Source organism: Poecilia reticulata, chromosome 9, assembly GCF_904066995.2.
Source record: "Poecilia reticulata chromosome 9, P_reticulata-male-v2, whole genome shotgun sequence".
In the NCBI taxonomy this organism is placed as follows: Eukaryota; Metazoa; Chordata; class Actinopteri; order Cyprinodontiformes; family Poeciliidae; genus Poecilia; species Poecilia reticulata.
Window position 1 is genome coordinate 12,389,326 of NC_088838.1, and position 13,258 is coordinate 12,402,583.

The 13,258-nt window shown below is 42.9% G+C and overlaps 1 protein-coding gene across 4 annotated transcripts in view; it reads left to right on the forward strand.

Annotated features, from left to right (window-relative positions):
- The window catches only part of LOC103470552 (tetratricopeptide repeat protein 28), a 229,100-nt gene extending 216,858 nt beyond the window's left edge, over positions 1 to 12,242 (forward strand). For 3 of the 4 annotated variants that reach the window (XM_008419085.3, XM_008419087.3, XM_081610552.1), the window contains 11 exons: positions 3,850 to 3,994; positions 4,133 to 4,312; positions 4,432 to 4,976; positions 5,656 to 5,903; positions 5,995 to 6,119; positions 6,205 to 6,436; positions 6,794 to 6,870; positions 7,569 to 7,592; positions 8,280 to 8,409; positions 9,663 to 9,770; positions 9,893 to 12,242. In XM_008419085.3, the coding sequence (XP_008417307.1) occupies positions 3,850 to 3,994; positions 4,133 to 4,312; positions 4,432 to 4,976; positions 5,656 to 5,903; positions 5,995 to 6,119; positions 6,205 to 6,436; positions 6,794 to 6,870; positions 7,569 to 7,592; positions 8,280 to 8,409; positions 9,663 to 9,770; positions 9,893 to 11,499 (3,421 nt within the window). In that variant the 3' untranslated portion in view covers positions 11,500 to 12,242. The remainder of the gene's footprint in view (positions 1 to 3,849; positions 3,995 to 4,132; positions 4,313 to 4,431; positions 4,977 to 5,655; positions 5,904 to 5,994; positions 6,120 to 6,204; positions 6,437 to 6,793; positions 6,871 to 7,568; positions 7,593 to 8,279; positions 8,410 to 9,662; positions 9,771 to 9,892) is intronic. The other variant, XM_008419086.3, reaches the window with a different exon arrangement.
- Positions 12,243 to 13,258: the final 1,016 nt, after the last annotated feature.

Below are 13,258 nucleotides of genomic sequence, written 5' to 3' on the forward strand. Positions count from 1 at the left end.
CTTTGCAGTAAAACGTGTATAGTGAAAGAGTCCAATACTGAAATCTACCAATAAAGCAAAATCATCCAGTTTATGTAACAGGGGGATCTGAACAATTTAAAAATGGCTAAAAAGACGTGTTGCATAACTCATTTACCCCTTTAAAAGACAGAAAATTCACATTTTTCATGTCATCAAATGAAAATAGAATGTGTGCCATACCAGAAGATGTGACTTTTTTCCTACTAAACAATTTAGAAATAATTAACATATGTGTCTAACTTAATATATGAAAGAAGCTCTGATTTCCTGTATTAGCTTAAACCATTCATTTATTCTGACTATGAGTCTAGGAAACTGTTATGATTAGATGTACAAAGTCACATTGTATGAGAGACGGTTGTTATTGCTGCATAATTCTTGTTGAACGGGAATTTGCTATTAACATAAAAGGGCAACACAGTGAAAACAGAGTCAACATTTTAAACTGTGTTGTGATTTATATTAGCATTTAGTGCAATTAGCATTATCATCAGTCTTTGAGTGCGATACTTGTAAAGAAAAACATTATCCTAGCTATCAGATTGCAAATAGATTGATTCTTTTCAAGAGGCTTCTTGATATGGTAAAAAAAAGTTGTGTCGTATTCCCTCAGCAGCAGCTTCAAAACTGAAGAGCGTTATGGATAGTGCTGTGCTTTGATGTGGTGTGTTCACTAATCTGACGAGAGCCGATTACCAAACGCGGCCAATTCCAGTCACCAGATGATTTCTAGGTGCATCTGTATAATAATTTTCAAATGAATTGTATTAGAAGTGGTTCAGGAACAATACAGTGAGGATTAAAAAGGTTTGTCAATTGCTCTCTTTTATCTCTAATCTTTACAGAGACGCTTGAAAGGATTAGTATGGGAAGGTGATGATGAAAGTCTGTCTAATCCGATCAGCGTGTAAAGCATTAGGTCATTACGAACAGTCAACACATAATGAGATTGTTTGATGGTCTTGATGAAGCTGTCAGTGAAACGACAGCAAATCCAAATAAAATATGAAGCCTACTTTAAAAGGGATCATTTTGTAAAGAAAACGCACATTACTTCATTTTGTGGGGATGAAAATAGGTCAGTTCATACAATGATTTACTTGTTGACATTTTTAGCCTTCTGATCTCTCTCAGCTGTGACTGAGGTAGACAGCCGGCGAATGCAGTCTTCACCTCCAACCTCACCGCCTGCTGTCTTTTAAATTCACTGCTTCGCTCTGCACTCTACACCTTCTCTTGGCTTCAACCTTGCCTCCTCTCTCATTCCTCCTGTCAGGCTAACAAACGATTGTTTTGCTTTCCCATGGAGTCTCTTGCCAAGGCCTGGGAGAGAGACAGAGTGTTGAGAAGCTGGAGGGAAGCCTGTGGCCTGAGGCTACCAGAAGGGCAGGATAGATGTCTGTTGGCAGGGGTCCGGAGGAAACTCTAGCTCTTGTGGAGCAGATGGAGTGAAGTGACACGTTCAGACATAAAGCTTGGACCCACAGGGCCAAGCAAAAGGTTTCTAACCCCAGGGCCACCATTAGCACAGTTCTCAGTGTGCTGGGTGTTGGTGAGGCTGAGTTTGAGCTGTTAATTCAGTCTCACCCCATATATGCCTCAAAAGAAAGGGTCTCTCTTTTATCCCACATGCTGCAACCCAGCAAATGTATGGCTTTGGGTTTGCACTGCACATAGAAAAGACAATATAGGATGAGATTAGCGCTGCTGTTCATTACCTATTGCTTATGGAGGGACTCAGCTAAAAGGTCAGTTCTTCTAATCTTAGTAGTACCACAGAAGGGCAATGCTGCCATCTAGTGGGGAACGTTTATAATAGCAGTATAATATCAGTGGAAGGTTAACGAGCAGGTACATCTAAAAAAAATAGATTATTGTGAAATGATTGTCACTCATTACAGAAAGTAATCTATTATATACGTTAAATATTTCAAACCTTTTTTTTTTGTAATTTTTATAATTATTTCCTATAGGGGATAAAAAAGGAATTGTCTCCAAAAAATAGATTACATTATCAGGCTTCTGTTTAACATCTTCATTTCTATGCACTCAACACTTTGTTGGGAATCCTTTTGCATGAATTATTGCATCAATGTGACATAGTATGGAGCCGATCGGCCTGTGGTTCTGTGGAGGTGTAGTAGAAGCCCAAGTTGCATTAATAGCGGATGTTAAGTCATTTACATTTTGGTTCTGGTCTTTCTAATTTTTCCTCTTGACAATGTTCCATAGATTTTCTAAGCATTAAAAAAAAATCTACGATTGACAATTGACTTGCTCTACTCTTTAGTTCATCTAAATGTCATTTTACACAGAAAAAAGCAAATAAACAGAGACATGATGGGAACGAAAAACAAGAGCATTAAGTACTGATTTCCTTTCTTGCTGACACTGAAATTTAAATAACAAATATTTGGGCTGGTCCTGTATAGTTTAGTCCTTACTCCCCCTTTACAATTCAAGGCTCGCAAGGCATTAGTAGGCAGGAAGGAGTATAGTCCCTCCAGTAAGTTCCAGGTCAGACCCCAGGGTCTAATCTAGAAGAAAACCTCCAGAGTAAGATGCCTAGGAGGCATCTTGAGCAGATGCCAGAACCACCTCTTGTTTGCTTTGAAGCAGAAGAGCAGTGGTTTTAGGTCAAGATCCTCCCAAATGACAGAGCTCCTCACATTATTCCTAATGCCGAGCTCAACAGTTGAACAGAGGAGGTAGTTTATTTCAGTCGTTTGTGTCTAGGCCAGTGGTTCTTAACCTGGGTTCAATCGAACCCCAGGGGTTCGGTGAGTCGGTCTCATGGGTTCGGCGGAGCCTCTGCCGCGGAGGTAAAGACACACTTGTGTAAAGTCGTGATGACGCCCCGCTTTGCCATCACTTGCTGCAGACGATCACGTTACATTGCTTAGCCAATCAGAGCTGCGGAGGAGTACTGATTGAAGGAGTTCCACTCTCAGCATGGATTTGAACTTTTGTCTTTAATTACTTCAGCTAAACTCACAATTTTTACCAAATTCTGTAGTCTAAATCTGCTCCTTAGTCGCATCTTTTCGGGGTTGTGGGGGTGGTTACACAGCTAATGTCATTACATTACTAAATCAGAATACCACAAAGTATTTTGTGTGTCGGGGGGTTGGAATAAGAAGGGTTTGGTGAATGCGCATATGCAACTGGGGGGTCCGGTACCTCAAAAAAGGTTAAGAACCATTGGTCTAGGATATAATTCTCTTGGTCACGATTCATGTTTCATGACTACAGGTGGGGCGTTTAACATAGAGGTTTTACCTTTGCTCTTACTTTACCATGATAGATTGGACCAGTGCCCACATTACTTCCCCAGTTTCTCTATCCATCTTCCGCTTCATCATACCGTCACTCATGGATAAGATGTAAATGGTAAACGTATGGCGGTTTATCGAGTCCAGAGGACTCCAGTGCATATTAGGTTTCATGCACACACTGACACGCTGACAGTGGTAAGCTACATTGTAGCCTTAGCTACCGTGGGGCCATCTGGCTGAAGTGAGGCTGCCATACAATCGGCACCAGCTGGACTGGTCCACTATTCCAAAGCAAAATCCACATTCATTAATTACTGGGAGCCTGCTTTCCAATGCAATGGTGTAAATTTTCAAGGGAGTCTGAGAAGTGTGGCCAATGAATAACTTTAACACATTCACCAGCATTAAAGTAATAGTAATAATAAAAAAAACAGAATGAGTTTATATCAAAAACATAATGTGAGAGATTTTCCAAAAATCTTTCCTCAGTCTGCAGTGTTGCAGTAAGATGTACAAGATAAAACCTCTGTTTCGTTCTGTGGTGTCTGTGCAGGAGCTGTCAGAGTATGACTAGCCTCTTCAGTAACACTATGTCTCCTGCCAAAGATGGTAACTCCTCACTGCCTCGACGCTCCAGCAACCTTGGCAAACCTCCACTGCGGGCACTTTACGACTTACTCATTGCACCTATGGAGGGGGTGAGTGAGCGCCGCCTCTCTTAGTGATTGACTGCATCCTACAAATGTTTGTTGAAGAACTGTGCAATGCCTAAGACAAGAAAAATCACCACATACCCACAAAAAGTTTTTTTTTTTTCTCATTCCTTTATTTGACAGGGGCTGATGCATTCCAGCGGGCCTGTTGGCAGACATAGACAGCTAGTGATGGTCCTGGAAGGAGAGTTGTACCTCATCCCGTTTGCTCTGCTAAAAGGAAGCTCCTCTAACGAATACCTGTACGAGCGTTTCAGCCTCATCGCTGTACCCTCCATCCACGGCCTTGGATTCAGCGCAAAGGTTCCAATTCTCATTCAGTTCACTTTCATTAGCATACGACGTCTTAGTCTTTTAATAAATCTTTGAGCGTCTGCCCCTGGGTCGTCGCGCACATTTAAACTGTGTTGCTGTACTCTCAGGCTCACTCTCGGCGTCCTGGACCAGCTCCCTGTGGTGGTGTCTCCATGGCAGCAGTGGTGGGAAATCCTAGACTACCCTCCCCTGTGATGGACCGCTGGCTTTGGGGACCCATGCCCACCGCCGAGGAAGAAGCTCTAATGGTTGCAGAGCTGCTGGGGTGTCAACCTCTCACTGGCTCATCTGCCACCAAGGAGAGGGTGATGGGTGCTCTCACGCAGGCTGAATGCGCCCATTTTGCCACCCACATATCCTGGAAACTGGCGGCTCTGGTGCTCACCCCGAACCCCGAATGCGTGCCCGGCGGGGCAGGTGCCACTGTTGGGGTGGGAACAATAGGCAGAGGCACGAGCAGTCGGAGAGGCAGCAGCGGTCGAGGCAGGAAGGGCTCCGTTGGCAGCGGCTACACCATCCCAGAGTCTCTCAACATGCAGGATGACGGCAGTGATGTGGAGAGCATCTGCGACAGTCCGCCCCTGCAGGAGTTCCTGCTGACGGCCGCAGATATTTTGGACCTGAGGCTGCCTGTGAAGCTGGTGGTGCTGGGGTAGGTGCAATGGATGTGGAGACAAACAACGCTTTGCATAAGCATTTATACCCCTTGAATTTTTTCACATGTTGTTAGTTTAAACTTGTGCAACTTTTTTTTTATGTATATATAAACCAACACAATATTTTACATAATTGTGAATTGGAGGGAATATGAGGCATGTTTTTCAATCATTTTGTGACTATTAACGTGAAACGGTTTGGGTGTATCTATATTTAAAACACTTTAGAGCAAGTCTGTTCTTTTTAGTAAACACTATTGCATCGTCAAAGCTTTTGAGCACACGGCTGATGTCGACTCAAAGAGTTCAGTCTTAAACTAATCTGACCAAAACAACTTAGTTTGGTGTGTCCTTTACACAACTTATAGCAACCTGCAAGCATAACTTCTGTTGGCTTTCTTTGACCATGCTTTTCTTTTCTTGCCACTCTTCCATAAAGGCCAGGCTTGTGAAGCATGTAACAGTTGTCCTGTCAGCCGATTCTTCAGTGCCCTTCTACTTCTGAAATGTGTGCTACTTGTGCTGGGCAATCACACAAGCTCCTAATTAAACATTCTAAGGTTTATGTTTGTGACATGACAACATGTGAAAAATGAGGTGGTTAGAAGGCATTGCAATGTTGTAGAAAAAAGCTAAACCTCACACCAAATGTCTACTTTGTTACCGTGGCTGCAGGTCGTACCAAGAATCTAGCAGCAAGGTGACAGCAGATGGTGTTGTGGGACTAACCAGAGCCTTCCTGGCTGCCGGTGCTCAGTGTGTTCTCGTGTCCTTGTGGCCTGTACCCGTTGCGGCCTCCAAGGTTTTTGTCCATGCTTTCTACTCTGCCCTGCTGAACGGGACCAAGGCTAGTGCAGCGCTAGCAGATGCCATGAAAACTGTACAGAGCAGCAAACAGTACTCTCATCCGTCCAACTGGGCAGGTTAGATACATTGTTTGTGCCTTAATTCAGTTGAAGTCGAACAGAAATGACCATGAAATGACTTGTTCTCGTTGCTTTATTCTCCCTTCAGGATATATGCTGATTGGCAATGACGTGAAGCTTAACAGCCCATCTTCCCTCATTGGCCAAGCGCTGGCTGAAATTTTGCAGTATCCAGACCGAGCTCGTGATGCTCTGAGAGTCTTACTTCATCTGGTGAGACGTCAACACGAGCAACGCGACATCTGACAACCGGCAGCACACAAACACAACCGATGCATTGCTGCTATTGTTCTTTCAGGTGGAGAAGTCTCTTCAGAGGATACAAAATGGCCAACGTAATTCGATGTATACGTCCCAGCAGAGTGTGGAGAACAAGGTCGGGGGCGTTCCCGGCTGGCAGGCCCTGCTGACAGCCGTGGGCTTCCGCCTCGACTCTGCAGGCACCGGTATTCCTGCCGCAGTTTTCTTTCCCACTGCTGACCCAGGAGACAGGCTCCAGCAGTGCAGCACTACGCTACAGTCACTACTGGGTATGTAAGACACAAGCTGAAGATCACAGGTCAGACAGATTCGGAATCCGTAACAAGCTACGTGTTGTTTGTTCTTTGTTTTGATCCTCCGGTGAAAGTTCAAGATGCTAAAGGTGAAATGAAAAGCCATTTGACAGTAGCACCACTTAAAAAAAATTTAACGGTACAACATTTTGGATACACTTGCAGGTCTCTTGCTAATTTATTTCTTTTGTTTCACTGAAAAATGTAATCTCTTTAGTTTAATGTTTCTATCATTTCACATTGAGGGCCATCTGCTTAGTGTGGCTTATTTTGAGGTATAAATGTTGTTTCTTGAATGAATGACAATGAGCTTCCTTTGTTCCCAACCCTTAGGTTTGCCGCCGCCAGCTCTCCAGGCTTTGTGCAAACTCATCACTGCTTCAGAGGCAGGAGAGCAGCTCATCAACCGGGTAAGAGCCTGCTGCTTCAAACAAACGCACTGTATGAAATTGATCTTGGTTTCAAATGACATGTGCCGTTTGAACTAGAAAGTGTTTAGAAGAACGGTACCTTGCAAAGCAATCGTATTCTTTGAACTTTTCTGATTTTGTTTTTGTTTGTTTGTTTTCACTTTGAATCCTGAAGCTTCCATATTTTTATTGGGTTATTATGTGATATACGAATATATTTGAGAAATAAAAGGAAAATACAAGATTTTACCGTTTTTTGGGGGGGGAATGTGAAGGGGTAGCAAACGTGTGAAAGAAGGTTTTCTGGTTAGATGCGACAAAAGACCTACAAACAGGACTAGCAGTGCTAGCAACCATACTAATTATTTTTCTCTCCCACCACTGAAATACCAGAGAATTAAGAGTTACACAGCAGAGGTTTATCATTGTACACGTGGTACATGTGGCGATCACATGCTTGGACTCAGAAACCGTGCAGTTAGGCAGTGATTATACAAATTCAGTAGGTATAACATGAACCATGCTCCAACTGGTCTATGTGTGCTGATTGCACCGAAGTGCGATATTACACACCGGCGTTACCTTTTTGCTTCATTTCCTCTTATGGCTGAATCTTTTTAACCTTTATCTGCAAACTGTGTGCATGTATTTAAAAACTACCTATTCTCTTTTCCCTGCACCCACCTTGTGATCTGAAGGCTGTCAAAAATATGGTGGCCATGGTAAGTGACCATTCACCTACCTGCACTGCATTTCACTCTGCTCTGCTTCTCCTCTCTCTACCTATTTAACTTGCTAAAAAAAATCAGGAAAACGGCACCCTTTGTAAAGAGGCTTTATGATGGTTTTTATAATCTACTTTTGTGATGCTGTTGATCATTTACATGGCTGTCGGAAGCTAACCTACCATTTGTTGTGTATATTTGTGCACTTTTCCATTCCTTTGATTGCTGAAGGATTTCCAGTTTCGGATTATTACAGCTCAAACGAAGGTTTCAGGATAGTTGCAGGGATTAAGCTATGATGTAAAGCTACTATGGCGCAGCTAAGGCTCTCTTTTACTTTCCACACAGTTACGTCAAGCTGGCAAAGTTTTCTCTGTTGTTAGATATGTAATCCTCAGTCCATGTGAACATTCCCACAAAGGTCCAATTCTTAGCGTTCTAATTCTCTGCAGCTACCCCCCGCCCCCATTGTCTCGTTAACTAATACAAAGGATTTAAAACATATTAAGAAAGATTTTCTGTACTTCATTAAAAGGTTTGTATTTTATCATTTCTAGAAACTTAAATTGGTAATGAAATTACTATCAGCAGCACAGAGCTATTGAACCTGCTCCATAAATCACATTTAATCATTTAACAAAATAAGAGTTTTAATTTCATAGTCCTGTCTTCTTTGTCTTCCAGCTTCACCAGGTGCTAGTCCAACTGCAGACAGGAGAGAAGGAGCAGGACTTCTCCCTCCTGCCCATTCAGGTGTCCATCAGTGTACAACTGTGGAGACTGCCTGGATGCCATGAATTTCTGGCTGCTCTTGGTAAGTTAAATCTTAACTAAATAAGACTGCTTCTTTGTGTCTCCTGTACATCTTCAGTAACTTTGCATGAACATTGTAGAATGATTTCATTTATACAAAATCAACATACACTCTACAACAAAAAAAAGCCTTATTTTTTCAGTTATAACATATATTTTCCAAACTGTTTCTGAAAAAATAATTATATCACATAAAACCCCCAAAAAAGGGACGTTTTAACACAGAAACGTCGGCCTACTGAAAAGTAACCCCATGTACTGTAGCGTATGTACTCAATACTTGATCGAGGGTTCTTTTTGAGTGATTTAAAAAACAAATGTGATGTGATATGACAGAGATCAGGAAGCCCAGGTTTCTTTAGTATTGACCTTCAGCTGGATGGTATTGTTGTCTCTGGTGTCTTTTATCTTCCTCTTGACGATTCATCAAAGATTCAAAGATTCAGGCAAGTTCGCATTGATGCCATGGTGATTACAGTAGCTACTGGCACTTTTACCAGTGTGGGCGGGTGGAAAAAAATGTCGACATCAGAACCTCCACAAAGCTTCGTCAGCAGAGGGAAAAATGAAGTGTGAATTTCCTGACGGACAGCTGGCCTGACTTTGGGCTTGGTAAAACACAGTGAAACGTCCCTAAGTCATGTCACTTGTGAAAGCATCACACTAGATCTCAAGTTGTTTTTAGGTCAGATGTTTCTGCCACTGGTTCAGGATTTGCTTAACATATTGCAACAGATGTAGCCCATGTCCTGGAAACATCGGAAGTGGCTTCTGGAGCACTGATGCCAGCCGCAGTCCATACCTCGTGAATCTACCCTTGTTATCATCGATGACCATTGATCTTTTTTCTACCACACTTTCCCTTCAGTTAATCTGTCCATAAATAAGCCTGCATGAAGCACTATATAAAGAGTGAGCTGCTTCAGCAATGACCTTGTGAACGGGGTGGGGAGGGGGGAGTGATTGTCTGCTGTCAAGTCAAATGTCTTCAAGATGTTGCCGTATGAAAAAAACATTTTTTTTATTAGTCTGATGTAATATAAAACATCAGACTAATATATTTTGAGTTTTCATTAACCATATTTCATAATCATCAAAATTAACAGAAATAATAAACACTTGATTTATATCACTCTGTGTATAATATATCTAAATTCAAATGAGATATATTAGCTATTCATGCATGCACGCATGGAGTCGCAGTCATATTTAATCGTTTCTAAATTACATTTTGTTGTTGTTTTCTTTGCGCAGGATTTGATTTATGTGAGGTAGGACAGGAAGAAGTGGTGCTAAAGACGGGCAAACTGGCTAACCGGCGCACCTTGCACTTTGCCCTTCAGTCTCTGCTGGCACTGTTTGGTAAATTAGTTTATTCTTTTTATCTGTTTTGTACTTTCAGGGTCTAAATTTGTTTTTGGACCGCTACAGTTTTCATTTGTTTCGTTTTTCCACATGCATATGTTTCTTTGCTTTGTTTCCAGACTCCACAGAACTGCCCAAGCGCCTGAGCCTGGACAGCTCGTCCTCCCTTGAGTCTTTGGCTTCGGCTCAGTCTGTCTCTAACCCATTGCCAGTGGGATACTCCAGCCTTCCTTTCTCTCCCCCATGCCTGGACAATCAAGCATCAGATGCCATTTCTGTCTACAGCCTCAGCTCTGTAACCTCCTCTATGAGCTTTGCCTCCAAGTCAGACTGCGATTTCCTTAGTCATCGACAACGAGGGGGCGCCACAGCACACTACACTGTTCACAAACACCCACATGTGCCACGCAGTCGCTCGTCCCCACAAGGAGCTGCTGCTGCAGGTGCGGGAACACGAGGTGACGAAGAGGAGTATGAGGGCTTTTCCATTATCAGCAGCGAGCCACTGGGCAGCCACTGTGACTCGCTGCCTCTACCACCAGGTCACAGTCAGCGACACCACCGAGGCAGGGGTGTTGGTGGGTCCGCGGGAGCAGGGAGAGGCTACATGGTCTCCGTATCGTCACGGGGCAGCGTCAGCACCCCGACGTCTCCTGTCAAAACATCCCTCCTGCCCAGTCCAAACTCGCCCTTCCAGAAGGTGGGTAAGGTGAACAGCTCGGACACAGGTGAATCTGACCAGTCCAGTACTGAGACGGACAGCACTGTCAAGTCGCAGGAAGAAAAACCCGTTCATCTGGACCCTCAAGAGCTGGCCCAGAAGATTCTGGAGGAAACTCACAGCCACTTACGAGCTGTGAGCAGTCTTCAGCGGGCTGGAGCGGAGGGCGGGACGGGACCTGCTGCGGCCTCAGCTCGCAGCGGTACGTTCCGTTCCTCCGAAACCAGCGCATTCAGTCGTCCCAACAGCAGCGCCAGTGGTCGAGCACAGTCTTCCCCCAAGCCCAAGCCTCCCTCCCGGTCTTCTTCCCTGCAGAAGGTAAGCTCTGGATACAACAGCCCTGCAGTCTCAGAGTCTTCCCAAAAAGATGGTAGCCACCCTTCGCCCACCCTGGACAGCCATGCACAGTTCAAGCTGAAATACCCAAGCTCTCCCTACAGTGGCCACATTTCCCGCTCTCCCAGCAACGTGTCTCCCAGTTCTGGACACCAGTCGCCAGCCGGTAGCGCTCCGTCTCCTGCTCTGTCCTACTCTTCTACAGGCTCTGCCTGTTCTACATCAGCAGATGCCCCAGATCTGGACCGACTAAGAAGAGGGGTCATTGATGAAAAAGTCCAAGCTATCCACAACCTGAAGACGTTTTGGACTAATGCCGCAGCTCAACAGCAGCAACATCTAGGTCCCGTCAAAGCCATCCACAGCACATCCGGACCTATTGCTTCGGCCAGTAGAGACGTACTGAGCCTTCTAAACCTCTCCCCACGCCACTGCTCCCCTCATGACGCCCAAGACAGCCTGGAGCTGCGGGAGCTGGGACTGCAGTCACTGGATAGCGGTACCAAGAATTCTTCCAATGGACACCATTGTTCCAACCCCAGAAAAGTTGCCCCGTCGCCTACAATTTCCACAAGCAGCAGCCCTGGTGCTCGTTCTATCCGACTGCCTGCTGGCAACGGATACAAATTCCTCTCGCCAGGAAGATTTTTCCCTTCTTCTAAATGCTGAAACGTTGAAAGTGGTTCTGTAATTTACTATACTGGGTGGCAGAGGATCAGGGCACCTCTTCAGGACCACCATGGCCCATCAAGCCTAACTCAGTCTGAGGGATTTCTTTGACTTGTGTGTTCCTGCAGAAATAAATGGCTTGGAGACTGTCTTGTCTTTGTGCCCATAACACTGTAAATGGCAATGAGAAATACTCAACGACCTGATACTGTGTTTGTGTGTAACTGTGTCAGGTAGCGCTAAATGCAATTTGATTTTTTTTTTTTTCCCAAAAAAAGTTGCTGTTTGTGTGGTCAAAAGATGCAACAAACCTTATTTCCCTCCATTCTACTTTTTGTTTTTAAATTTAATTATTATTGTTATTATTGTTTGCTATTGTTGTTAATATAAAAAACATTATTATTATTATTATTATTATTGTTATGTTTTGTAAATTTATTTGTGTTTTACAATCAGTATTAACTGTTTTTATAATTAAAAGTGAACAAATCTGTACCTTGTAAAGATGGATAGAGTGAAAAAAAATCAATTTAATATTTTTTATTGAAATCAAGAGGGCATTTTGCCTGATTTCTTTGTGATCTGAGTGTCTGCTCTGAAGCATGGATTCTCTTGCTATTCAGTGTTAAGTACCATGTATGACTTTTTACCCCCATGATTTTTTTGAGATTGAACATGGCAGTTTCACAGCAACAATCTGTCATTTACCAGTAAACTGTTTCAATAAAAAAACATAATGTTTACGTTCTTGTCTTCCTAACTTGGCAAAGGTTTATCAACCAGAGAGAGACAAATGGATAAGGAGCTCTGAAAAAAAGTATATTTCCCTATACTAAAGTTTCTGTTAGCTTTTCATCACTTTAATGTACAAAATAACCTGAGCAAATACAAAATGCAGTTTGGAATTCTTTGAATATTTCATTTGCTGAAATCAAAAAGTTATTATAACCAGCTTGGTTGTGAAAACATAAATGCCTTTTAAAAATAACTTGTTAGACCATCATGACTAACTAGTTGTAACTAGTTGTGACAACTATCAAGCATATGAAATAACTGGCAATATTTTTTTTTTTTTTTACGTCTCTATGGATGAATTGTGGCCCACTTTTTGCAAAATTAAGCCATATTGGAGAGTTTTTCACTATGAGGGGCCCATTTATTTCCACAACATTAGAGTTGGTCTAAAGTCTGAGCTTTGACTGGGCCACTACAAAACCTTTATTGTGTTTAGACATTCACAGGAAAACCTGTGGAGGTGCATTGGGTCATTTTTCCTGTTGTATAACCAAAGTGTGCTTTAGCTTGAAGTTGTGATCTGATAGTCAAATATTTTCTGTTAGGATTTTTTAATAGAGAAGGGTTCCACAATTTACAGGATGTCTTCCAGGTTCTGACACAGCAAAGCAACCCCAGACTGTCCCACTACAACCATAATTGGGTAACATCTCTCTGTCTCAAATGCCATTCCCTCAACTCCTCTCTCTCTCTTACCCCCAAATGTTTTGGGGACCCATTCCTTCCTAGGTGTCAATTTGTTGCTTAGGTTTTCTTGAAAATTTTTAGATGAAGGCATTATTTTTGTTCCAGACACTTCAGCCTACGTCCTGTTGTCAAGCAGATTGTATTTAAGGGATTTCTGGATTCTGAAAGTGTGGTTAGTAAAACTTGAACGGAGTTTTGAACTACTTCATAAAGTAATTTCATGGTTTTCATGGGGCAATTAATTTGTCACATTTGATTTGATTGCTTTTTTGTCATT